At 52.1% G+C, this 26,232-nt stretch overlaps 1 protein-coding gene across 1 annotated transcript; it reads left to right on the forward strand.

The window, feature by feature from the left end:
• Window positions 1-597: 597 nt before the first annotated feature.
• Window positions 598-19,823, forward strand: SRP68 (signal recognition particle 68). Its single transcript, XM_068151485.1, has 16 exons — window positions 598-784; window positions 2,778-2,844; window positions 3,843-3,956; window positions 5,329-5,524; window positions 6,867-6,949; window positions 7,183-7,292; window positions 7,684-7,766; window positions 8,395-8,535; window positions 12,423-12,521; window positions 12,828-12,892; window positions 13,190-13,349; window positions 15,394-15,488; window positions 15,726-15,855; window positions 16,274-16,349; window positions 17,161-17,213; window positions 18,442-19,823. Exons 1-16 carry the CDS (start codon window positions 631-633, stop codon window positions 18,667-18,669), a joined length of 1,854 nt encoding a protein of 617 aa, XP_068007586.1. The 5' UTR covers window positions 598-630; the 3' UTR covers window positions 18,670-19,823.
• The last annotated feature ends 6,409 nt before the right edge of the window (window positions 19,824-26,232 follow it).

Genomic DNA, 26,232 nt, shown 5'->3' on the forward strand with positions numbered 1-26,232 from the left:
TTCAGGGCTGTTTGAGGACCAGGATGGGTGTGGCTGCCTTTGCCCCTCAGCAGCCTGGCATGAGTCAGCTCAGCCAGGGCACCGCTGGGGTTTGGAGGACTCCTGGCTCCCCAGGGCTGCAGCTCAGCTGCTGCCATGGACGCGTCCTTCCCTAGGGGGTCATCCCTGGGGTGGGTGAGAGGGACAGGGCTGCGGGGTCCCATTCTGGGGGCTGTGCGAGTAGTCCTGGGGCAGAGAAGGGGAGATGATTCTGGGGCTGGGGATTTTGGGGCCGGAGGATGAATTTAGCCCTGGGGCGAGTGAGCGGGACTGGGTTGCGGGGGACTGATGCTGGGACTGGGGGGTGACCCTGGGGGATCGGCCGTGATGCAGGAGATGAGCCTGGCTGCTCTCGGATTAGGGTGGGGGTCAATGTCGGGGTGGCCGTGGCGGGAAGTGTCAGGGAAGCCCATTTGGCCCGGGGCGGCAGATGAATGGCAACGCTGCCTGAGCCGCCGGCGGCCCGGCTCCGCCCCGATCCGCTCCGCCCCTATCCCGTCTGCCCCCGCGGCGGCCACTCTGGCCCTGGCCTCCGCGCGCCTCTCCTCCCCGGCCCATGATGCACCGCGGCGGCGGCGGCCCCGGCACAAGATGGCGGCGGAGCGGCAGGGAGCCGGCGGCGGGCGCGGTGGGGCAGGCGGAGGCGGCGGCGGCGGCGGCGCGGAGGAGAACAAGGAGAACAAAGAGAATGAGAGGCCGGCGGGGCAGCAGGCCGGTAGCCTCGGCGACAGCCTGGGCCTGGAGAGCATCCTGTGGCGGCGGTGGCGGCGGGGGGACGTGGCAGGCCCGGCTCCGTGGGCGGCATGGGGAACGTGGCGGCCGCTGTGAGCAGCGCGGGGGCTCGCAAGCGGGCACGGCTGGCTCTGCTTCCTCTCGGGAGAGCAGCGGCGGTCGGCTCCCTGCTCTGAGGCCGGCGTGCCCGCCCAGGTGGCGATGTCCCGTACCCCTCCGGCGGGAGCCGGGCCATGCTGGCGTGAGCGTGTCGGTGCGGCGGCTGGGCTAACCCCCGCCGTGCCTGGCCATGGGGGTTTGATCAGGGTGAATGGGGGGAGTCAGCTTTGCATCTCTGCCTTGTGGATTTATTCTTTACCTTTGCAACTTCTTCCGAGCTGCCCGACAGCTGTCGCCCGCCTTCAGACCGAGCTCCGTGCTGGGCTGCGTGCCGTAGATAAGGGCAGGCTGTCGGTAATCTCCTAGGGGTAACATTAGCGCTTGTGGATAAAATAAATCTTAACAGGTACACCGAGGTGGCAGACTGGCTCCTCCAGATTTAGCCCTTCTAAAACACGACGTGGCCTGCAAAGCTTACAGCATTTTTGTAGGTGAAACTCACGTGAAACCAGGCCAGCTGCACAGCTGTGGTAGAGCTGAGTTTCATCTTCTGGGTAAGAGGAAAACCCAAGTGGCATAAGGTGGTAACTTTCCATTTAGCATATGGCAGGTGCTGTGAAGTTAGTGGCTGTTGAGCAAGGGATGGACACAGCAACTGCACTGGCAGTGTTGGCAATACCTAAGTCAATGAAGAAGTGGAGGGGATCTTAAGGGATATTAACTCACAGGATGAAACACAGCCTGAGAAGATAATAATCATAGGTGGGCAGTAGGGATGAGGAGTTTTGTGCTGAGACACTGCAGTTTGACTTGTTCCACAAGTGCACACCAGTTCAGTGTGGTAACTCTTGGTGCAGGTTTTCAGTCCTTAAAGTCAAGAGACTGCCTCCAAGAAAAGTTTTGGGTAGAGATCTGCCATTGTAAACTCTGCCATCGGTCTGGTAGGTTCTTCAGCTGTAGCAGTGGTGTTTCTTTCAATGGGGTCATTGCGTGGTCTGCTGTTGTGATTTTTTTTCCCATTGTTTTTTTAAGTCTTCTTGGTAAATCTTGAAAGGGAGGTCTGGGGGTATAAATGGAGAGGTATCTCTGGCTGACAAGTGGAGATTCTATTCCACAGCCTTGTAAACTGAAGGAGTAATGTCAGCAAGCGTGCTGGAGGGCAGCATGATGCTGCCTGTTCATGCAGTGAATAAAATTGCATGCAGGCTGCACAGAAGTCAGCAGGTGTGCTAAGAAGTGGGTGGAAAGTGTGGAGTGAAGCTGTCACAAGTCACAGGCCAGTGCATTCTGCCACAGAGTGCTTGTTACAGTAATGGACATAGGAAAGCAGAAGCGTGGTGAAAAACCCAGTAGGGAATGAGCCCCCTGAACACTTCTCAGCTCTGTTCGTGGGGGTCCTCTATATTCAGAGGACAGTTTGTTTGTGGGAGCTGTCAGGAAGGCAGCAGTGGATCTCCTCAGGGTACTCCTGTCCTTTTCCTGCGGGGTGGGACATCTGAGGGCAGGGAAGCTTCTCTCAGCCTCAGTCTTGCCAACTAAACCGTGTCACGAGCGTGGCTGGGGAGACGGTGGAGCGCAGCTAGGGCAGGCAGTTAAATTAGCACTCCATCCTGAAATGAGAGCCTTTCTGGTAACAGCTTGAGGTTGTCTGTCAGAGGCAGTGCTTGTGGAACGTTTCAGCCCTACCCTTGATGACAGTAATAAAGCTCTGAAGTAAGCAGTGGAGCCAGGAGTTCTTGTAGGACCATCACTTCTCTCAGCTGTGCGGTTCTAGGAGGTGTTTGGGTGCTTCTCTGTTCAAAGTGCATTTGCTTAATGGAACCTGCAGAGTTGCCTTTGTTATTTTGGGGTGTGAGGAAGAGCTGGTAACAGACTGTGCTGTCAATCTGCCTTAACACACTTTGCAGTCCTTCAGATCGTGAAGGAGTCTCAGCAGCAGCATGGGTTGCGACACGGGGACTTCCAGAGGTACAGGTTAGTAACAACTGTGGATGTGTTGGAGCTGCTGGTGTGACTTTAAAATAAACCCCCTGGAGCAGGCAACAAAAACAACCTGGAGAGGCTGCTCTGTGTGCAGCAATTTACACTACTTCTTATCACTAGCTGTAATGTGCTGTGACTGGTCTGTTGAGGAGGATACAGGCTGTCTCTTGCTTCTCCATTACCCTTGAAGGGCTCACTTGTTAACCCCTCCTGTTAATCGCCATGCCCTTCTAGAACTGAGTGTTCCATAAACATCCATACAGCAGCTAGGACACAGAACATAGTTCTGATGTTTCAAGATCAGGATTTATCATTAAGTGTCTTAACTTCTCTTGTGTTGCATGAACCACTGGTTTACAGGTAGAATAGAATAGAATAGACTTGAATAGAATTAACCAAGTTGGAAAAGACCTTTGAGATTGAGTCCAACCTATCACCCAATACTATCTAATCAACTAAACCGTGGCACCAAGCACCCCATCCAGTCTCTTTCTAAACACCTCCAGTGATGGTGACTCCACCACCTCCCTGGGCAGCACATTCCAATGGCCAATCTCTCTTTCTATGAAGAACTTCTTCCTAACATCCAGCCTAAACTTCCCCTGGCACAGCTTGAGACTGTGTCCTCTTGTTCTGGTGCTGGTTGCCTGGGAGAAGAGACCAACCCCCACCTGGCTACAGCCTCCCTTAAGCTAGCTGTAGACAGCAATAAGGTCTCCTTTGAGCCTCCTCTTCTCCAGGCTAAGCAACCCCCGCTCCTTCAGCCTCTCCTCACAGGGCTGTGCTCCAAACCCCTCACCAGCTTTGTTGCCCTTTCTGAAGGTACTTTGTGAACTGCCTCTTGGCAGCTGTCATACATGGCATTCCTAATTAAAACATTGCCTGTCAGAGCCTTTAGTCCTTTTCTCTGCAGGTTGGAGAGAGCAGTGAACAGGAAAAACAAGAGAGTTGTTCTTTGGCTCAGCTGCCTGTGGTCATCTTCTCTTTAGGGGTTATTGCTCCCGGAGGCTAAGGAGGCTCCGAAAAACTCTCAACTTCAAGATGGGAAACAGGCACAAGTTCACTGGGAAGAAAGTGACTGAAGAGATTCTCTCAGACAACAGGTATGGCTGGGGTTGAACCTTCAGGTATCAGTGAAGAGAGTTTGCTTCGTTGCAGTAGTTTATTTTCATGTGGGTGTGTGGAAACCTCTGTACGATACACTCAGGGATGTTTCTTTTCAGAGATGGGTGCTGTGGGCATTAATAAAAGATGAAGGTTCAGGCTGCAGTGCAGGGGGAGGAGGCACTGCTTAGATCCTGCTTTATCCTGTGAATGAGTGGGAGAAGAGGGAAGGAGCAGCAACAGCGGGTTTTTTTTCCCCTCACAGCTGCTTAAATGGCTTCTTTTCTTAAGCAGTAGATGACTGATACTAAAGAGAGGCTTCCTGTGTTCAAGTTTGTGCCTGTTACCTTTTGTCCTGTCACTGGGTACCCCTGAAAGAAGGCTGGTCCCATCCTCCTGGCACCCACCCTTTAAGTATTGATTAGTATTGAGAAGATCCCCGCTCAGTCTTCTCTAGGCTAAACAACCCCAAATCCTGCATCCTTTCTTCATAAGAGAGATGTTCTAGTCCTCTAGTTGTCTTTGTAGCTCCTTGCTGTACCCATTCAAGCAGTTCTCTGTCCTTCTTGAACTGGAGAGCCCAGAACTGGACACAGTATTCCAGGTGGAGCCTCACCAGGGCAGAGTAGAGGGGGAGGAGAGCCTCTTTCAACCTGCTGGACACACTCTTCTTGATGCCACTGGCCACCTTGGCCACCAGGGCATGTTGCCAGCCCATGGACATCCTGTTTTCCACCAGGACTCCCAGGTCTTTTTCCACAGAGCTCCTTTCCAGCAGGTCTGCCCCCAACTTGTACTGCTCCATGAGGTTATTCTCCATAGGTGCAGTGCCCTACACCTGCCTTTTTGTGAACTTCCTCTTGCAAACTCTGCAAAAATGGAGTGGAACATCTTCCTTATGAGGACAGACTGAGGGAGCTGAGGGCTCTTGAGCTTGGAGAAGAGAACACTAAGAGGTGACCTCATTCATGCTTATAAATATGTAAAGGGTGAGTGCCAAGAGGATGGAGCCAGGCTCTGCTGGGTGATGCCCAGTGCCAGCACAAGAGGCAATGGTGGAAGTTGAGGCATAGGAAGTTCCATGGAAACAGGAGGGAGAATTACTTCACTCTGAGGGTGACAGAACACTGGAGCAGGCTGCCCAGGGGGGTTGTGGAGTCTCCCTCTCTAGAAATATTCAAGACCTGCTTGGATGAGTTCCTGTGTGACCCAGTGTAGGTGATCCTGCTCTAGCAGGGGGTTGGACTGGATGATTTCTGAAGGTCCCTTCCAGCCTCTCTGAGCCTCGGATGACCGCGTGGCCAAGACCTCTTGGTAATAGGTGTTGGATTGTCGTTGCTTCCTCCCCCCTCTCGCTCTGCCCTGTTGTAGGTACCTGCTGCTGATCCTGATGGACGCAGAGCGAGCCTGGAGCTATGCCATGCAGCTGAAGCAGGAGGCGAACACGGAGCCCCGCAAGCGCTTCCACCTGCTGTCGCGCCTGCGCAAGGCTGTCAAGCACGCCGAGGAGCTGGAGCGGCTCTGCGAGAGCAACCGCGTGGACGCCAAAACCAAGCTGGAGGCTCAGGTGGCCACTGAGGCTTTCATCTTCTCTGCAGCAAAAGCTTAATGCTAAAGGAAGGTGATCAGGGAGCTGGAGAGCCTCCCCTCTGGGGACAGCTGGAGAGAGCCTGGGGCTGTTCAGCCCAGAGAAGGCTCCAGGGAAACCTTAGAGCAGCCTTTCAGTGTCCGAAGAGGGCTACAAGAGAGCTGGGGAGGGACTTTTATAGGGCTTGTAAGTGACAGGATGAGAGGGGATGGACTGAAGCTTGAGGGGAGATTAAGACTGGAGATTAGAAAGAAATTCTTTACAGTGAGGGTGGAACAGGCTGCCCAGGGAAGTTGTGGAGTCTCCTTCTCTGAAGACATTCAAAACTCACCTGGATGCGTTCCTGCATGATCTGCTCTAGGTGATCCTGCTTTGGCAGGAGGCTTGGACTAGGTGATCTTTCAAGGTCCCTGCTAATCCCTAACATTCTGTGGTGAGACACTGAACAGCTTGCTCCAGGAGGTTGGGGATGCTCCATTACTGGAGGTGTTCAAGGCCAGGTTGGGCAAGGCCTTGAGCAACCTGGATGAGTGGGAGGTGTCCCTGCCCATGACAGGGGTTTGGAACTAGATGATCTTTAAGGTCCCTTCCAACCCAAACCATGCTGTGAAACCTTTGGATTTTGGGTGAAGAGATTATTTCCATCTAGCAGTATATTGTTAAAACTGACTGATGGTTGACCTGGGTAATGTCTCCCTTTGAGCAGCTTGGACTTCATGCAGCTGCTGCCATTGCAGAAATAGCCATGATGAAGACCTCACGTTCAGAGGTTATGTCTATCAAATGATTGGCCTTGCTTTGAGGAGCAGTATATTAGTAAGAATAAAAAGAATTGAGTAAGACTAAGGCAGTACAGCACAGCATTAAAAAATGGTGCTTGAGTTATCATTAAATACCCTCAAGCAACCTCCTTAACACAAGACTTTGTTGCTGTAAGACAGCCAGCAGCTGTGTTGTGACACCAGCCTCTCTGATCAAGGGGCTGCAGTGATACCCACTTAATTAAAACTGTCAGTTTATAGTTTACTGCTGGGGAAAAAAGAATTCAGGGCTGCCAGTGGGCCACATTCATTGTGCAGCAAGCAGGAAACGTTTTTGCTTTCATCTCCTTAGATACACAGCAGCGAAAGTAACAAGCCAGAAAGGTAAGGTAGGTAGCAACCCAGAATCCAAATCACTTGTGTCCTGTGGGGAGACTGAAGGAAAAGGGCAAGGCTTAGTCACTCAGTGTAGGTGTTGCAGCAGTGTTCACACTAAAAGCTGCTCAGAACAGGCTGTGGGGCCTGGGGAAGCTCACCTGCCCTTGTGCTGCTGTCTGCAGGCATACATGGCTTACCTCACAGGAATGCTGCGCTTCGAGCACCAGGAGTGGAAGGCAGCAATGGAGGCTTTCAACAAGTGCAAGTGAGTTCAGCTGCTTCAACCAGCTTCCCTTAGTAAATAGCATGGGATCAGTCTAGTAAATTCCTCTACTGTATGTACAGCAGCTCAGAGGCATGGGTAGTTAATCCTGCACCTAACTGGGGGGGGTGCTACCCAAGGAGCAGCACGCTCCAGAGAGACACAAACTCTGCCCTGAAGATAGCTTCTCACAAGTGGACACATTCTGCAGTGTTAACCTTTATCCTTTGCTGTAGGACCATCTATGAGAAGCTGGCCAATGCTTTCACAGAAGAGCAAGCTGTGCTCTACAACCAGCGTGTGGAGGAGATCTCGCCCAACATCCGCTACTGTGCCTATAATATCGGTGAGGAGATGGGGGGGACCTGAACCCCAGCAGAGAGCAGGGCGTTCACAGGAAAGGGTTGTTGACTTGATGGTTAAATACTGGTTTAAGTGACTCTGTAGTGACCCTGTAGTATCTTGGGTAAATTCTGTGCACATTCTGGGTCAGTTTGGCAGTGAAGAAATAGCCCTCATCTCGCAGCAGGGCCTAGCCCTCATCTTGCAGCAGTGCCTGTGGGTCTGTGTGAAAAGACAAAATACCAGTTTGCAGTGGATTGCTTGTTCAGATCAGAATGGAATTGCAACTCTAGCCCCTGAATCCCTCAACTGCCAGTATAAAAGTGAACTTCTCTGTCTATTAGTTCTCTGTGAACTCAGATGAAAATGTGATCTTGTTTTGTTAATTCTTCCAGGTGACCAGTCTGCCATGAATGAGCTGATGCAGATGAGACTGAGATCTGGTGGCACTGAAGGTCTTCTTGCAGAAAAACTGGAGGTGACTTGGTTGCATGCTTCAAGTTGAAACATTCATCGTCACTGTCTCGAGCATAAATATTGCTGTAGCACAACATTCAAGAGCCAGAACACAACAGAGGAGGCTGAGAGAGTTGAGGTGGTTCAGCCCAGAGAAGAGAAGGCTTCAGGGAGACCTTACTGCAGCCTTCCAGTATTGGAAAAGGGCTACGGGACAACTGGAGAGGGTCTTTTGATGAAGGCATCTAGTGGCAGGACAAAGAGTAATGGCTTCAAACTGGAAGAAGCTGAATTTAGATTAGACATTAGGAAGAAATTGTTCCCTGTGTGGGTGATGAGGCACTGGAACAGGTTGCCCAGGGAAGTTGTAGAGGCCTCAGCCCTGGAAGTGTTCAAAGCCAGGCTGGATGGGACTGTTAGCAACCTGGGCTAGTAGGACGTGTCCCATGTTGGGGGGGTGGAAGGAGGTGATCTCCAAGGCCTCTTCCAACCTGGGGTGTTCTGTGAGTCTAGGATAATGAAGCCTTGAGCTCTCAGGCTTTCCTAAAGCCCCTTTTAATTTCAAAAGAACTAAGTGTGCTGTGAATTTGAAAGGTTCAGTTGTGGCTACCTTAAAGTTCAAGCTCCTAAGTCCAGTCTGTTCCTTACAGGCACTGATCACCCAAACTCGAGCAAAGCAGGCGGCCACCATGAGCGAGGTGGAGTGGAGAGGAAGGACTGTGCCAGTGAAGATAGACAAAGTGAGGATCTTCTTGCTGGGGCTGGCTGACAATGAAGCAGCAATTGCTCAGGTAACTCGGAAGCCATCTCCTAGTGCTGATGTTCTAACTGTCCTCTTTTCTTCAATGTGCAAGGTAATACGTGGTACCTGGGCTAACAGTGAATAAGCTTTACTCAACCTTGGGGTCAGGAGGCCCCAAAAGTGGGAATGTTGACTGCTGTGTAATGTTGATCCAAGGGCTGGAACATCTCTGTTATGAGGATAGGCTGAGGGAGCTGGGGTTGTTCAGCCTAGAGAGAAGTCTCCAGAGGGACCTTATAGCTGCCTTTCAATACCTGAAGGGATCCCATAGGACGGATGCAGAGGGACTTTTCATAAGGGTGTCTAGTGACAGGACCAGGGGAAATGGTTTGAAGCTGAGAGAGAGGAGGTTTAGAGTGGATCTTAGGAAGAAATTCTTCAGTATCAGGGTGGTTTGACTCTGGAATAGGCTGCCCAGGGAGATTGGATGTGGCACTTGGTGCCGTGGTCTAGTCATGAGGTCTGTGGTGACAGGTTGGACTCGATGATCCTCAAGGTCTCTTCCAACCTTAGTTATACTGTGATACTGTTATGAATGCCTCCTCCCTAGAGCTGTTTAAGGCCAGGCTGGATGAGGTCTTGAGCAGCCAAGTCTAGTTGAGAGGCATCCCTGCCAGTGGCAGGGAGGTTATAGAGTAGATGATTTCTAAGGTCCCTTCCAACCTCAGGCATTCTATGACTCTGTGACTGTAACCCAAAGTTGAAGTGGATGAAGTTCCTGCAGTCTACTCAGTGGTAGACTGGGAGCTCTGTTCTCAGTTTTGAACACTCTGTGCTGCCCAGAAGTGCTGCCTTTCAGTGGCAGGCTGATAACCACTACTGTTTGTAAGGTAGTAGGAAATGAAGGTGATTGGACTTGAATTTCTGTTCTCATCTCTTTTAAGTATCTTGCCTAAATGCTCCAGCTTCAGAACAGCCCCAAGAAAAGAAGATACTGATCATGTCTTTTCAGCAGTGTGAAGCAGGTGCTGTGAGATTTAGAGCCTTCTCTCCTTGATTTATACAAATCCTCAAAAGCAGGAAGAGGAATACTAAATGTCAGGATGTAAATCAGTGTCAGATCTAACAGTCCTGAAACACCTCCAGTGGCACATACCATGCATGTCTTTAGTGTTGCAGCCAAGTTTCCCACATGGGGCTTTTTCCTTGGGCTTGGTGCCCAGAGGCTGTACTCTGCTTCCCACTGGCTGCATACAGCACCCATGCCATTTGAAAAAGTAGTCAAAGGATCTTCAGTAACAGTTGTTGGTACTAAAGATGAGCTTTTTTGCAGCAGCAGAACCCATTTATCACCTCAGGAATGACAACACATAGACATCTGGCTGATAAAATGAGAACCTTACAGAGGTATAAGGCAACAAGAGCAGGAGACAGTGTGAGGAAGACAGTGTAAGCAGTAGGACAAACGGGATGTAGCTGGGCAGGAAAGATCGGTGTTGAGCAGTTTTGTCATCCTGCTAGGGGTGTTGCTGCTGTTTTGCAGTCGGTAGTGCATGAGCATGGCCAGCAGGGGGGAGTGCAGCTCAGAGCTCGGTGTTCCCTCCTTGGATTCCCATCCTGCCAGCCTAGCAGTTAGACCTCTCCGGTTTAGTTCCCCTGGTTGTTCCACGAAGCTGTGTCAGGGCTGTGAGTTTTTCATCTTGCTTTGTGCTCCTTGGAAGCTCTGACCGAACAGAGGGAGTTTTGTGGTCCCAGATCACTACTAGCAGTGGTGAGAGCTGAGTGCACAGCAGGAGTAGTTATTTGCATTCCCAGAGAGCTAAAACTTGGCCTTTTGAAAGCAGTTCTGCAGTTGCTGTGCCAGCAGTGCTGGGCAGCTCAGCTTCAGCTAAAAGCTTTGTGGTTCCTGGCAGCTTTGGCACCTCTCTGCCAGGCTTCACGAAGCTGAAACCATAATGGCAGTGCTTAGAAGCAAACACAAGGGTGTGTTTTGTGTGAAAATGGAGATTTTCAGTGCAGTTATACCATTGCCTTCAGAACAGAACCAACAAAGTCAACTGACACAGGAATCCAAGGTTCAAATGACGTCAGCCCCGCTGTAGATTCGAATGTGTGACTTCAGGGCCCCACTGAATCTGACCAGGTAGAAGTGAGAAGGCTGAAGGGCAGAGCAGTGGAAGTGTGCTCCTATCTGGTACTGCCTCAAGGATTCTTGGGCATCTTGTGATTAAAAAGGGGTGGTGATAACTTTCAGAAGTGATACACAGTGTTTAAGAAACAACAGGTTGCCCAGGGAGGTAGTTGAGGCCCCATCCTGGGACATATTCAAGGTCAGGCTTGACAGGGCTCTGGGCAACCTGATCCAATGGAGGATGTCCCTGCTCACTACAGGGGGGTTGGACTAGATAACCTTTGGAGGTCCCTTCCAACCCATTCTATGAGAATGAGAAGTGAGCACTCCTAGCCTTCCAGAAGTGGGCTCAGTTCCCTCGATCCCTCTAAGATGAACCTGTGCTGCTTCCTCAGGACCTGAATCACCAGCTCTGGCACATTTATCTCAGTTTTATCCTCTGCTGCTTCCCAAATCAGAATACCTGTGTAATTATGCACAGAATCACCTTAACCTGGGGAGTTTGGGGTTTGGTTTGTTTTTTTGCTTAGAAAGGAAAACCTTTGTTTCATTTTCCTTGCACAGCCCAACCCATCCCCTGTTTGTGCTTGACTGCTGATCTGGCTGTGTCTGTCTTCATTTTTGTGCATAGAGTGAAATTGCAGTGCTCCTCTGGGTGAGGTTGAGAATGCTGTCAGACTTGTCTCTGCTCTTAGTCCCACCTTAAAAATTCTTCCAGCAAATCTTAATGAGAAAAAAGCCAACAGCCAAAGCCAAACCCCAAGAGCTGCCTCCAGCTCAGGTCAAGTACCTGAGGCTTTGTGAGGGAGTAAAACTAACATTCCTTAGTGGGTTTGCAGACCTGAGGAGAGGCTGAAGAGCTCTACAGGAGGTAAACAACTGAGCATGATTTTAGGCAGGTTTTGTATTCATTTGGACAAGTCTGTTGCAGCAAGGTTTGTCTTGCACCACGGAGTGACCTGGAAATGGTGCAGCACAGGGCTTGAGCCCTCCTTGGAGGTTTGTTTCTGGGCAGTTTCCTCTTGCTGAACCAGTTGCCATCCCTATCTGGTACCTTCTCAGTTACCTGAATGGGAGCTGAGTTTGGATTTGGGTGCATTGTTTAGTTGGGCACACCATGTGCCAGTGCATTGGGCAGGGATCAGGCTTCAACTTGCTGTTCCAAAAGAGTTTTGTTTTCAGAGTTGGGGTTTGGAGCAGAAGGCCAAAAGCTGCTGCAGGAAAAAAACCCAGCAGACAAAGCCCTTGGTCACCCCTGTGAGTGAAACACAGGGTTACTGTAAAAAAAACCCACCAGCAAACCTGCTCCAAACAGGCAAATTAGTGCCACTGGGAGCTTGACTGGAGTGGGAGTGTAGGAGAGATAATCATCGACGTGTTCTTCCCACATGAGAAAAGTTAAATCAGCATAACAAGAGCAGCCTGCCTTGGTAGCGTGCCAGTGCAGTAATGCTCAGCTCTTCTGTTGCTGGGCCTTTCCCACAGTGCAGGCCAGCCTCAGCCGTGCTGGCAGCGGTGTGGGTGCCATCTTGGGAGGCAGGCAGCTGCTGGGAAGGTGGCTGTGGTGAGGGTGAGGTGGTCAGAGCTCTGTGTGCTGAATCCTCGGCACTGCCCACCGTCTCCTCTGTTGCTTGGCAGTGCGCCCTCAGAACGCCCAGCGGACAGGCACCGATTGTGGAGTCCCCGTGGCTCTAAAGCCATAACTGGGGAGAAAACTGTTTGACTTCCTCAGTTAGCTCTTGCATTAGGGGAGGTACAATGCAAACAAAAATTTCTCATGGGTCTTAATTCTCCTTTGCTCTTAGGCAGAAAATGAGGAGACCAAGGAACGTCTGTTTGAGTCTTTACTCAGTGAGTGCAGAGATGCCATTCAGGCTGTTCGAGAAGAGCTGAAACCAGACCAGGTGAGCAGCAGGCATCTGTGTCTCTGCCTTCAACAACAGAATGCTTCTTTGGGGCTGGTTTGGTGTCAGAATGGCTGAACAAAGTGGCTGAGCTTTCTTCAATCAAGAAGTTTTTCTATCCCCTCCTGGTTTGATTCTTTTCAGAGCTGGAGAGGATGAATAGCAGTGCAGAAATCTTCATTCTTTTGCTTAGAAATGCGTTCTAACTTCCCTGGTTGAGCCAAACCTTGAGTTGTTTCTGTTGTCTTCCCTGGGCTGCCAGCCCACAGGTACCTCACCCATTGTTTTTGTCCCCACTTTCCGCAGAAGCAGCGGGAACACTCTCTGGAAAACGACTCTGGGAAGGTGTCCAACATCCAGTACTTACACAGGTAATGGGCAAACACTGCTACCTGTAGCAGCCTGAAGAAGTCAGGCTCTTGTGTCAGGGTTTAATTTTTGTTTGATTTTTGGTTTATGAGGTTTTAGTTCTGAGCCTCTTGGATCTCAGGGCGGATAAGGACCTGACTCATGCAGCGTTGCATGCTTCGCCTCCTCTCGGTGACCTTTCAGATGGTTGTGTTTTTCCCCCCTCCTGGTGTCAGACCGAGGGGAGGAGCTGTCTTAAGAGCAGAGAGTCATGTCTGAGTAGTTCTGGCAGGCTGCTCATGGCACTTTTCTCTCTCTAGCTATCTGACTTACATCAAGCTGTCGACGGCCATCAGGCGCAACGAGAGCATGGCGCAGGCCCTGCAGAAGGCTCTGCTGCAGCCGCAGCGCGCGGAGGAGGACGGCAAGCGCACGCCCAGGCCGCAGGACCTCATCCGCCTCTACGACATCATCCTGCAGGTGCTGCTGGGCAAACAAAGGCTCTCGTGGACTCCTTGAATGGGTGGGCTTCTAAGGGACCTTCGAGATCATCCAGTTCCAGCCCCCTCCCCGCTGCCATGGGCAGAGGCGACTTCCACCAGCCCGGGTTGCTCAAGGCCTCATGCGGCCTGGCCTTGAACACCTCCAGCGAGGGGGCAACCACAGCCTCCCTGGGCAGCCTGTGCCAGAGTCTCACCACCCTTACTGGAAACAATTTCTTCCTAATCTCCAGTCTTAACTCTCCCCTCCTCAAGCTTCAATCCATTCCCTCTCATCCTATCACTATGAGCCCTCGTAAAAAGTCCCTTCCTGGCTTTCTTGTAGGCCCTTCTCAGGTTCTGGAAGGCTATTTCCTCAGACCAACTGGGGAAACTGGTATGAAAAGTCAGTGTAGAAAACAGAACAAGAGGACACAGTCTCAAGCTGTGCCAGGGGAGGTTTAGGCTGGCTGTTAGGAAGAAGTTCTTCATAGAAAGAGAGATTGGCCATTGGAATGTGCTGCCCAGGGAGGTGGTGGAGTCACCATCACTGGAGGTGTTTAGGAAGAGACTGGATGGGATGCTTGGTGCCATGGTTGAGTTGATTAGATGGTGTTGGGTGATAGGTTGGACTCAACAATCTCAAAGGTCTCTTCCAACCTGGTTTCTTCTGTTCTAAAACATGGCAATGCAAGTGAGCTTGCCTGTGAATTCTGCAGAACAACTGAGTGCCTACCCATGCATCTCTATAAACCTTGTGTAAACTGCATGACCTGACAAACTGCAGTGACATACAGTGGGCATAAGTCTACCTTAAGTAGGCCATATCAATATTTACATGAGGCAGGTGCTGAGCCCTCCAGTTGCACACCACATCTGCTGAAGATTGTAGGGCTCTGTTCTCAGACTACTGAGTTTTTGGCTTCCTACAGTGAAAATCAGATCTGTTGGTTCCACTTGCAGTGGAAAGTTAGGGGCTGCTTTCACTCTGTCCCAAACCCAACCCTTACAGGATAGTCAGCTGCAGGCTCTGAATACAAAATTTGGCTTACACTGGATCAGGTTGCCCAGGGAGGTGGTGTGTGCCTCCTCCCTGGAGGTGTTCAAGGCCAGGGTGGACAGGGCCTTGAGCAACCTGCTCTAATTGAAGGTGTCCCTGCCTATGGCAGGGGGGTTGAAACTAGATGATCCCCAAGGTTCCTTGCAACTCAAACCATTCTATGGAATCTGGAGTTACCTTGCTGGTGTTCAACACTTAGAGGAAGCACAAACCCCCTCCTAGTTGTGAACAGAAAGTGCTGCTGGGATGGGTGCCCCTGGTTCTACACTAACACAATTTTAGCTTTGTTTTCTGACTATTATCACAGAGTTGTCAGGGTTGGAAGGGACCTCAAGGATCAGCCAGTTCCAACCCCCCTGGTGTGGGCAGGGACACCTCACACTGCAGCAGGTTGCCCAGAGCCACATCCAGCCTGGTCTTAAAAACTTCCAGGGATGGGATTTCCACCACCTCCTTGGGCAACCTGTTCCAGTGTCTCACCACCCTTATGGGGAAGAACAACTTCTTATCATCCAATCTGAATCTGCCCACTTCAGTTTTGCTCCACTCCCCCTAGCCCTGTCATGTAGGGACAGAGACCCAGCACCCTGATAGCTGCCTCGGTTTCTGCTGCTAAAAATACTTCAAATGTATTCATTCTCCACAAGCAGTTTCTCACATACATTTTCTCTGCACTGTGGGAGCCTGTGGCTGCAGCAGTTGGGAATGGGAAAGGGAAATGCCTCATGAAAGAATTTAATTAGTGTGAAATCTGAGCAGTCTTTGTCCTGCTCCCTGTTTGTGTCAGGAAGTCTGTCCTGAGGGCAAACTTGCACAAGTTCCAATGAGTGCCCTTCACAAGGTTAACATGCTGATAATTAGAAAACTGGGAGCTGTTTTCCTGGGAGTGTGCTGTTAGCTTGCTAACAGGGGCAGCTTTCTCTTACTCCAGCAGATTCCAAAGGGAAACAAGGCCTTGATTTGTTCCTCTGACTCATTTTGACAGAACCTCGTGGAACTGACACAGCTTCCTGGTCTAGAAGAGGACAAGAACTTCCAAAAGGAGATTGGATTGAAGACACTTGTGTACAAAGCTTACAGGTGAGTGAGAAACAGCCAGGTTGCTTGCAGCAGGCATTAGATCTTGGTGATTATTCCCAAGCTGTATGTGCTGTGCAGGACTTAGATGGAGTTTCCTCATGCCCTTTTGTGGCACGAAGTCTGGGTGCTAAGGGGGTTTTGGCCAGTGCCTCTTAGTGATATCTCCTGTTAGCAGTCATTGGAGCTGGCAAAAGCTATGAGTAACAAAACGTCAACATTGACTCTTTGTTGTTGCAGGTGTTTCTTCATTGCTCAGTCCTATGTCCTGGTAAAGAAATGGAGTGAGGCTCTTGTTTTGTATGAGAGAGTGCTGAAGTATGCCAGGGAAGTCCAGTCAGGAGCTGGAGCTCACACCAACAGCTTGAAGGTAGGAGCCCAGTCCTCTGTGGGGAAAGGAGCTGAAGCTGATGAAAAAGCTCTTTCCTGCTACTGTCAATTAGTTGCCCTTATGATTCAAGACTGAATTTTAAGTGAGAAGAGTAACACAGGTGTGACTTCCTGACACAGTCTAGTAGAAACCTTCTAGTAATGTGGAAGCTTGCCACTTGTTGTGGAGAAGAGGCTGACTGCTGTAACAACTCCAACAATTTACCACTTCTTCTCACATCCATTTTCTGTTACACAACTCCTGTGGTGCCTGAAGGACTCTGCTGGAGCCAGGCCTCTTCTGGGAAGGCTTATCAGCACTAGGCTTCATTTCCTAGTTCTTTCTCAGGTTGTAACTTTGCCCTGACTCTTACACTGGCACCTTTCAGGCTCTCAGATCCTTTTCTTTAATGCTTTAGGAGCTGCCTGATGTTCAGGATCTGATCACTCAAGTCAATGCAGAGAAATACTCCTTGCAAGCAGCAGCTATATTAGGTGAGTTACCCAAATACACTGGAGCTCTGGCAGCTTTTCAGTGATGCCCCTGCAGCTCTTAATTCCTTTTTCTTTCCTTTCTGAAGTTCCAAATGTTTTGCCACTTCACTCTGATCTGTGTAGGCTCTGGGAAAGGGCTTTTTCTTCCTTCCCTCTCCACCTAGTTGTAGCTTTTCCTAGCTGTGTGTAGTGCAGCCAGGCAGCCAGTGACCAGACATTTGGCACTGTACTCCAAAGGAGATTTTGGTAACCTGCACACAACCCTGCATTGTGTTTCACTAGTTATGGGGTTTTTTTTGCTGCAAACAAGTTGGCTTTGCTCAGGCCTTGCTCATCTCAGTCTTGCTTAGCTGGGTAATGTATTGAGAAGGAGAGCAGTGATGTTCTGCACTTTGTCAGTGTCTACCAGGCTAGCTGAGCTTTGAGAGGGGGAGTAGATGGGCTTGGTGATATCTTGGGCTGTTACTTTTGCTGTGCTTGCTGCTGCAAGCCCAGAACACAAAGATTGCCATGGTGCTGCTTTAACAGATCCTGTTGGGGGCTTAGCATCTACTGCTTTGTGCTTAGCTCAAGTCTGTGCTGCTTTCAGGAGCAGTGTGAAGGAGAAGCTCTCCATCACTGGAGAGCTGTTTGGCTGTAAATGAGGATGTGTGATCCTTTTAGCCTAGAAAGAAAATAGATTGTACTGAAAGTACTGTCTTGCAAATGCCAGAAAGCAAGGCTCATGGCTCAGCTGAGAGGACAGCAGACCCCTGAGACAGTCTTGCTTGACCTCACTTGTTATTCTCACCACTTTCTCTTCAATTTGCAGATGCAAATGATGCTCATGAAGCTGAATCTCCATCTCAGGTCAAGGATGGCAAGGTGAGAGCCTAGAGCTCAGGTTGTGGTCTTAGTGAATTTACTTTTCACCTGCTAGCCAGGTGTCTCTTACAACTCAAGAAATGTCATGCTGCTTGGAGCTGGTGTAGTCATTGGGCCTGATTTCCTTCTGCCCATCCTGAAGGTGGTTGGCAGGCTGAGGGTTCCTTGGGCAGCAGCTGGGCAGCTGCTTGCAGAGCTTCCACTCTAGCATCTTATTTATTGTTTTCATTAAGCTTTCTCCCTGCACATGAGAAAATTTTCCAGAGCTGCTGCAGTGATGCTTAGCCAGGGCTTCAAATCATTCTCAAGGGGCAATCCCAAGCAGAAATGCAGGCTGGGGGAGGGGTGGCTCAAAACCAGTCTTGAGGAGAAGGCCTTGGGGGTATCAGAATCACAGAATCAGCCAGGTTGGAAGAGAGCTCCAAGGTCATCAAGTCCCAACTGATCACCCAACCATAACTAATCAGCTACACCAAAAACTCAACATGAGCTGCCAGTGGTCTCTTGTAGCCCAGAAGGCCACTATGTATGTCCTGGGCTGTATCAAAATGAAGTGTGAGCAGCAGGAGGGAGGTGATTCTGCCCCTGTGCTCTGGTGAGACCACACCTGGAGCACTGCATCCACTCCTGGTGCCTCCAGCACATGGAAGGACATGGAGCTGCTGGAGTGGGTCCAGAGGAGGCCACAAAGCTGATCAGAAGGCTGGAGACCCTCCCCTATGGGGACAGGCTGATAGAGTTGGGGCTGTTCAGCCTGGAGAAGAGAAGGCTCCAGGGAGACCTTAGAGCAGCCTTCAAGTACCTGAAGGGGGCCTACAAGAAAGCTGGGAAGGGACTTTTGACAAGGGCTTGTGGTGAGAGGATGAGGGGAATGGGTTGAAGCTTGAGGAGGGGAGATTGAGAATGGAAAGTAGGAAGAAGTTCTTTCCAGTGAGGGTGGTGTGACTGGCACAGGTTGCCCAGGGAGGCTGTGGCTGCCCCCTCCCTGGAGGTGTTCAAGGCCAGGCTGGATGAGGCCTTGAGCAACCTGGGCTGGTGGGAGGTGTCCCTGCCCATGTCAAGGAGGTTGAAGTGGATGAGCTTTAAGGTCCCTTCCCACCTAAGCCAATTTATGAATCTGTCACACAAGAGACCTGCAGCTTCTGCTGGATCCTCTCTGCAGGTTTGCCTCTTGTCAGCTCAGATTTGACAGCTGTCTAATTTGTGTTTCTGCCTTGGTCTCTTTCAGCCACTCTCAGAACGGTTTGAGACCTTCTGTCTGGATCCTTCTCTTGTCAGCAAGCAAGTCAGCCTTGTGCACTTCCCTCCAGGCTTCCAGCCCATCCCATGCAAGCCCTTGTTCTTTGACCTGGCCCTCAACCACGTTGCTTTCCCACCTCTGGAAGACAAGGTGGAGCAGAAAGCCAAGAGTGGCCTCACAGGATACATAAAGGGCATTTTTGGATTCAAAAGTTAGCCAGGACCACCCCCTGAGGAACAGAGGTTTCATTCTGTGTTGAAGGAAAGAAAAAGCTCCAAGAGGTTCTAGGACACAAATATCTGCACCTGAAACTTGACAGAGGGAAGTCTTACCATCACCTTCCCCATGTTTGTGTGTGTGTCTGTGCCCTTCCATTCTCTCCCAGTGTATTCAAGACAGCCTGTTCAGAAACACCCCTGCACTCTAGGTAGCTGAAAATAATCTGGAGCACAGAAATTTCACTCTGCTTGGAGAGCTTGGAGCTTGCTTGGTGACCAGGGCCAGTAGACACCTGCTTACCATGGGCCAGGGCACAGCTATGATTTGATTCCTCCCTCTGCCTTGTTTGGTTTTTTTTTTGACACTCTAGTTGGGTATTTGGGGCTAGAAGTTTGGGGGTGATGAGGAAACAGAGGCAAAAGTAGAGATAAAGCAGAAAGGGGAGGCTGCCTCCACGAAGGCCATAAAGTGATAGCCAAGGGGGCAACTTCTCCTTCCACCTGACTCCCAGCAGTCTATGCTTTGAAAGCATTCAGAAATGGCAAAATGGAAGCCTCTTTTCCTTAACCCACAAGGATGCCAAATACCTTACCAAATGTTAATGGTTCCCCCAGTGGTGGTGGAGGGTAAGCTGGGTTTGTGTCCTGGGCCGGCAGGATCCTCCTTCCTGGGTACACGGTTTGTGAGGTACCTAACTGCAGCACAGATCCTGCCCCTGCAGGGCTCCTCCTGGCAAACTGCCTTCAGGGCTGGCTTTAGAAATAGCTACTTGCTCTTCATGGGAAGTTGGGTCTCTCTCTCTCTCTCTGTGTTTGTTTTCTCTCTGATCTAAACCCTCTCCTAAAATCAAGATGATGTTTTTCTGGAGTCGAGCTGTTGCTTTGGGGTTTTGTTTCCTCGTTTGGTTTGGGGTTGGTTTTCTCCCTCCCTCCTCTCTTTGTGGTCAGTAGGTAGACCTGAAATGAGGAGTAAGCAGCAGAGGAGGCCAGTGGGGTCTTGAGTGATAGATCTTTGCCATAGCAGCCAGCAGCCAGGTGCTGTGGGGAAGGGCACTTCCAGGCTGGGGCTGATTTCATCGTGATCGTTCAAACAGGACAAAGCCCCAGGGCACCTGGCCAGAACTCCTCCTGAATAAAGGATTTGCAAGTTTCCACCGGCAGTGTTTGGGTTTTCTCTCAGCTGTAGCAGTGATTTGTTTGAGCTCCACCTTGACTCTCCTGAGCTGATTGTCTTGGGGGTGGGGGGTGTCTCCATTTTTAGACCTGAGTTAGCAGGGGTGCAAGCAGAATGTTCCAGTGAGTGGACTGTGGTTGCCATGGGAATTGTCCATGCAGGGTCAGATGGATGGGGAGAGGGGGAATGAACAGTTCCCATTATTTTCATAGGGATGTTGGCTGCTTTCTTCCAAGCTGGTCTGATTTGTGAGTTCTCAAAGCCCAAAGCAGCTTTCAAGAGGACTCTGAGCTCGGAGAGGGGGATGGGGACTTCTTGTGTTTGATTTTCTGCAACATGGGAACCAAATGAGACTCCCAGCTGGTTCCATTTGCCTCTGGGTGCCAGAGGGGGTTTGCAAGAGGGAGGGCTTGGGGAAGACTTTATTCATCAGATGAGAAGCTCTAGGAGCCATGGTCTTGTGTGGCAGATTGCCCTTCCCATGGAGCCTGTTTCCTGCTGGAAGCAGTGCAGGCATCAGCTGTTTGACCTGCTTCATGGTGCCTCTTCCTCGGTGTGTTGGTCTGAGCTGCTCTTTCTTAGCTTTTAGGTCAGACCCCTCAGAACTCTTCTCCTGTTAGACTGGCAGACCAAACTCCTTTCTGCTTTCCCACCACCAATCTCTGTGGTGCATGGATTGACTTCAGTGCAGCTTGCACCACGACCATCTTCTGGTTGATTTTGGTTATAAAAAGCCAAGGAGCAGCTGGCCTCTTCCTGTCTGAGATCTTCTGACAGCTAGCTGAGGGGTTGACCGAAGTCGAGGACTCTGAAAACAATAAAGTTTTCTTCCTGACCTCTGAGGCGTGTGGTTTGTTGAGCACTCTTTGCCTCTTAAAGCACCGCAGAGGATCAAGGTCACAGCATCACCCGGGGCTGCTGAACCCCAGGGGAATGGCCACTTAGTTCTGGAGGAGGATCTTCTGCCCGGAGGCTCAGATAACAACACAGCGCTCAAGGTAACCTGGCTGATTTGTTTTGATGTGATGTTAATGGCAAGCCAGCAGGGCGGGGGATGGGAGCGGTGGAGTCGCTTCGGTAGCACAGAAGGCACTGAGGAAAACCCTAAAAACGGGAGAGGAGAAGGGGGGGAAAGAAAACCCAAGCATTGTCACAGCCAGCTGTGCGATGCAAGCGAGGCTCCCGAAGTTTGTTGAGGCTCTTGGCTCCGTGATGGAGCTCAGAGGGGCAGAGGTGAGGCTCAGAAAGACTCCAGGGTGACAAACTCCCCTGAGGTGCTGAGTGTTGGCTGTGCTGGAACAGCCTGAGTGAGGTGCAGGGCACTGGGGGATGGTGCTTGGAAACTGCCTTCCTTCTTGCCCTGCTCTTTGCTCAGACTGCACTGTGTGCTTTTAAGTCTTTGCTTTCTTTCCATGAATTAATTGGTGAGTAGGCCACATGATTGCCCTCAGACAGGAAGCTCCAGCTGAGTGGTCAGGTTTATTGCTTTCCATCACCTTTTCCTAGTGGAGCATCTTTGAGCTGAGCACTGGAATGTTAATTACAGGCTGAGCCAGCCGTGCCTGGTACCACTGCCTCAGTTCAAATGGGAATGAGATGCACATCATGGCCCTCGGCCCCACCAGGAGTGGTGCACCTCTGTCTTCTGGTTGAGCACTCCAAGGGGTCTGGTGATGATGGGCCTTGATGGGACAGATGGGAGATGACTAGAATGAGACGAGCTGGGCTGCTTGAAGAGAGAATGAGAGATGACACGTTGGGATAGTGTAATAGTCTGGCCTGGAAGGTCCTAAATGACAGCCTCTGCCTCCTTTAGAGCAAGGAATTGGGGCTGTTTGAAACTGAAGGGCTGGTGTTGCAGGAGCAAATCATTGCTGTCTGATCCATGCTGCCAGGGGAGCACTGGCAGTGAGTTCTCTGGAACCTTTGTGGCTGAGCTCTCCTGAGGAGCTGATGCAGGTTTGGCTGCAGCCTGTGTTGTGTGTGGCTGGCAGGGAGGGGTTACAGGCCCTGGGATGGTAGTGAGAGACTGGCACAGGTTGCCCAGGGAGGTGGTGGAAGCCTCATCCCTGGAGGTTTTGAAGGCCCAGGTGGATGTGGGTCTGAGCAACCTGCTGCAGTGTGAGGTGTCCCTGCCCATGGCAGGGGGGTTGGAACTGGCTGATCCTTGAGGTCCCTTCCAACCCTAACGATTCTAGGATTCAGGTGTGGGAAATCCTTGTCCAGCTGCAGTGAGAGTGGTTCTCAGGAGAAGAGGCATCCACTGAGAGATGTCTGTGCTCTTGTCCACTGACCTGCTGGACCTACAAGCACCAACACCCCAGGGTGTTCAGCTGGGGATGTGAACTGGGGGTTTGCTCACTGCAAGGAGTGGTTTGTCGTTTCTTTGTTGCTCCACTTCAGGCTGGGCTAGCTGTTTTCAAGCAGCATGAGCAACTGGAAGTCACTTTGTCTGCCACAACAAAGCACTTTCTGAGCTGAGTGGGAGGAATGCATGGAGGGTGCTTGCAGAGTAGAATGCGAAGCTTCAGCAGGAAGAATCATAGAATCGTTATGGTTGGAAGGGACCTCAAGGATCATCTAGTTCCAAACCCCAGGATGCAGTGATCCTGAAAGCTGCTCAGCAGAGGTGAGCTAGGAACAGCCTGTGTGCTCTGAGCTTTCCTGGGGCTGAGGCAGGGAGCAGCAGCAGCTCTTTGCCCTCCCCTGCTCTGAATTGAGGAAGTGCTGGGCTGCGGCTGCCCGACCAGCCCAGCTCAGACACCAGAGTTACTCTCGAGTCCCTCTTCCCAGGTCCTGCCCTGGCACTGGGAGGGTTTGAGGGGGAGCATCTTGGTGCTCCGGCAGCCGATCAGGCAGCGGTTCAGAGGGACACACCTACAGCCAAGCTTCCTGCCGGGCGCTGGCTTCTCCGGCTCACCCAAACCACGCCGAGGGTGAACAGGTTTGTGAAACGCAGCCGCTCCCTGCCCTGACCCTCTCCCCTTGGGTGAGGTCTCCTCAGCCTGAGCGTGCCGAGCAGGAGAGGCTGAGTCCTCTGCTCTCCTGCTGCAAAGTCCCTGCGCTGCCGCTCGGGTGGCTGCGGCTGCAGAGATCCCAGGGTGGGATCTGGGGGGGGACAGACCCTGCTCTGGACCATGCTGCCCCGGAGCATCCAGCCTGAATCCCTGGAGCGTCCCCGCGGTTTGTTCGTGTTTGCGGTGGGGATTGGCTTTCTGCAGCAGGGAGTGATTGATGAGCTCCCTGCCGAGCTGGATTACACTGTTTGGCTTAGAGCTAAGCCCAAGTGCAAATTCCTGCACGCGAGGGGGCCGTGTCCCTGTCGCTCCCCCTGGCCGTGTCCCTGTCGCTCCCCCTGGCCGTGTCCCTGTCGCTCCCCCTGGCCGTGTCCCTGTCGCTCCCCCTGGCCGTGTCCCTGTCGCTCCCCCTGGCCGTGTCCCTGTCGCTCCCCCTGGCCGTGTCCCTGTCGCTCCCCCTGGCCGTGTCCCAGCCCTTCGCCGGGCTGCTGCAAGTCGGCCGGGCTGAACACCTTCCCTCCTCCGGCCCACGGGCAGCGATGTCTCCGAGGGGGAGGTTTCCAACCACTTCCTAGGAGCGCAGCCCGCACGGCTCGCTGTGCACACGGGGCCTTGGGCACAGCTTTCCTGTGCTCCAGAGCCATCGAGTTCAAATTGGCACCCAGGTCTTCAGGGTGTGCTTGGGCACTGCCAGGCCCTGCCCTGCCGTGGGCTTTGGCCAGCTCCTCCGCTGCTGGGCACCCACGGTGCTGGGGTTATTGAAGTCAAAATTCTTGCTCTGGAAAGAGGGTTTTTGTCCCTCCCTTGCAGGGCTGTGGGGCTTGGTGGTGGTGGAGCATGGAGCAGGCAGAGCAGTTTGCCCCAGGCTCCCACGCTGTGCAGGAGGATTAGTGACTCTCATCCCCAGCCTGTGGTCAGTCCAGGGAATGATGCCATGGCTGTGGTGCCCGAATGACTAAAGAGGAGCATCAAAGCCTCTGAATTACCTGCAGTGCTTGCCTTTTTTTTTCCCCCTTCCACAGAAGCAGGAGAACATCTAATTTTCTCAGAGCATTAAATGAAGTCAGGGAAGGCAGAGTCTGGCCATGCAGGATTAGTGGTGGCAGACAGATTGATCCTGCTCTGCTCCCTGCCTGTGATGCAGAAGGACTGCCACTGAGTGAGGCAACAGCAGCTCAGAAGTGGAGCTCTGCAGGAGGTTCAGGTCCCACTGAAAAGCATTCAGGCCTTCTGGCATGGGAAGCTGGGGGGGAGACGGGGGAGGGCTTGCAAGACACCCAAGCTTAGCAGTGCTCCTGGCAGCTGCACCATCTGCTGCTGGGCATGGGCTGGGCTCTGGTGCTGCCCTTCTGCCTGGCAGGTGGCTTGTAGGGGCAGTGAAGCTGATGAAGGATCTTGAGAATAAGTCTCCTGAAGAGCAGCTGAGGGAGCTGGGGTTGTTCAGCCTGGGGATAAGGAGGCTGAGGAGAAGCCTTATGCTCTCTACAACTGCCTGAAAGGAGGGTGTAGAGGGATGGGTGTTGGTCTCTTCTCACAAGGGATAGGCAGGACAAGAAGAAATGGCCTCAAGTTACACGGGGGGGGGGAGGGGGGGGGGGAGGGGAGAGGGGTAGGTTGGACACTAGAAGAGACTCCTGTATTGAAAGGGGTCCCAAAGACTGGAACAGGCTGCCCAGGGAAGTGGTTGGGTTGCCATACCTGGAAGTGTTCAAAAACCATCTAGACATGGTGGTCAGGGAGATGGTGTAGGAGTGGCCCTGGTGCAGTCAGGTTAGGGTTGGACTTGGTGATCTTGAAGGTCTTTTCCAACCATGGTGATCCCGTGAAAGGATCTTCCTTCCCAGCTGCTGTGTGCTGAGCATCCTCCTTTCTAGAGCCCTTTGGGACTGGCCAGCCTGCACCCCTCTCTTCTGAGCACCTTCTCCTTCATTCAGCTATTTGCATCGAGGACAGGAGGTTTTTCTCCCAGGCAGGGACCTTTGAGCTGTTCCAGGGACACCTCTCCCAGCTGGCCACCACCAACACCAAACACCCTGCAGGTGTTTTTGCACGCTTTAGGGCTGCACTGGAGTGCAGAGGCACAGAGGGGAGCAGCCCTGTCCCCATGTCTGCCTTTCCATCACCCCAGTGCTGGCCAGCTGCCTGGTGCTTTGGCCCAGTGTTTTGAGGGGCTGGTCCCTTTCCCAGGGCATTGCTGTTTGAGCAAAGCAGCTTTTTGGGGGGAGCCATGAGTGAAAACTGCACCAAAAGCTCTGCTCTCCCACCCTGATTTCACAGGGTGCTTCTCCAGCTCTGCCCTGTGTGTGTGCAGGTTGCTTTCCCAGGGAGGTGTTCAATTACCTCATGGCCTGGTTAATGATCTAGGACACATCTTGTCCAGATCCATCACCATGTTTGGGGAGCAGCTCCCTTCAGCAGTGTCCCTGGGTAATAAAGCCAATTTTGCAGGCTGCATCCTGTAAGTTAGAAACAGGTTTTCCAGACAAAGTGTCTTGAGACTCTGCCATGAGTGAATTTACTTGGTGCTATTACAGCCTTGCTCATCCTCTGGGGAGAGGAAAATGAGGCTAACACCTTGGCTGCCTTAGGGAGCTGCCCTGATGTCCTGCTGGTTAGCTCTAGGGCTTAAAGCCAGAAGAAGCTGTGGGATGCTGGAATGAGCCCAGAGAGGCCACGGGGTGGGAAGCAGGCAGTTCCTTTTGATGTCTGAAGGGTCTAGGGATGAGTAGTCCCTGAAAGCCCTGGGTCTGAGCTGTTAAGGAGAGGGCTTGCTGCAAAGGTCTTCTGTATTTAGAGGTACAAAGGAGCAGGGCCAGGACTTTCCATTCACACAAGGCAGCTGTGCTGGATTCCTCCTCTTTGGGGGAAAGGCCCTTGGCACTGAGCTGGCTCTGAGCCCAAAGCCTGCTCTCCCGAGCCGAGCCCAAAGCCTGCTCTCTGCCGAGCCCAAAGCCTGCTCTCCCGTGCCGAGCCCAAAGCCTGCTCTCTGCCGAGCCCAAAGCCTGCTCTCTGCCGTGCCGAGCCCAAAGCCTGCTCTCTGCCGAGCCCAAAGCCTGCTCTCCCGTGCCGAGCCCAAAGCCTGCTCTCTGCCGAGCCCAAAGCCTGCTCTCTGCCGAGCCCAAAGCCTGCTCTCTGCCGAGCCCAAAGCCTGCTCTCTGCCGAGCCCAAAGCCTGCTCTCTGCCGAGCCCAAAGCCTGCTCTCTGCCGAGCCCAAAGCCTGCTCTCTGCCGAGCCCAAAGCCTGCTCTCTGCCGAGCCCAAAGCCTGCTCTCTGCCGAGCCCAAAGCCTGCTCTCTGCCGAGCCCAAAGCCTGCTCTCTGCCGAGCCCAAAGCCTGCTCTCCGCCGAGCCCAAAGCCTGCTCCCTGCCGTG

The sequence above is a fragment of the Melanerpes formicivorus genome, unplaced genomic scaffold (genome assembly GCF_026170545.1).
Source record: "Melanerpes formicivorus ecotype bairdi unplaced genomic scaffold, bMelFor1.0.p_v2 SCAF_21, whole genome shotgun sequence".
NCBI lineage: Eukaryota > Metazoa > Chordata > Aves > Piciformes > Picidae > Melanerpes > Melanerpes formicivorus.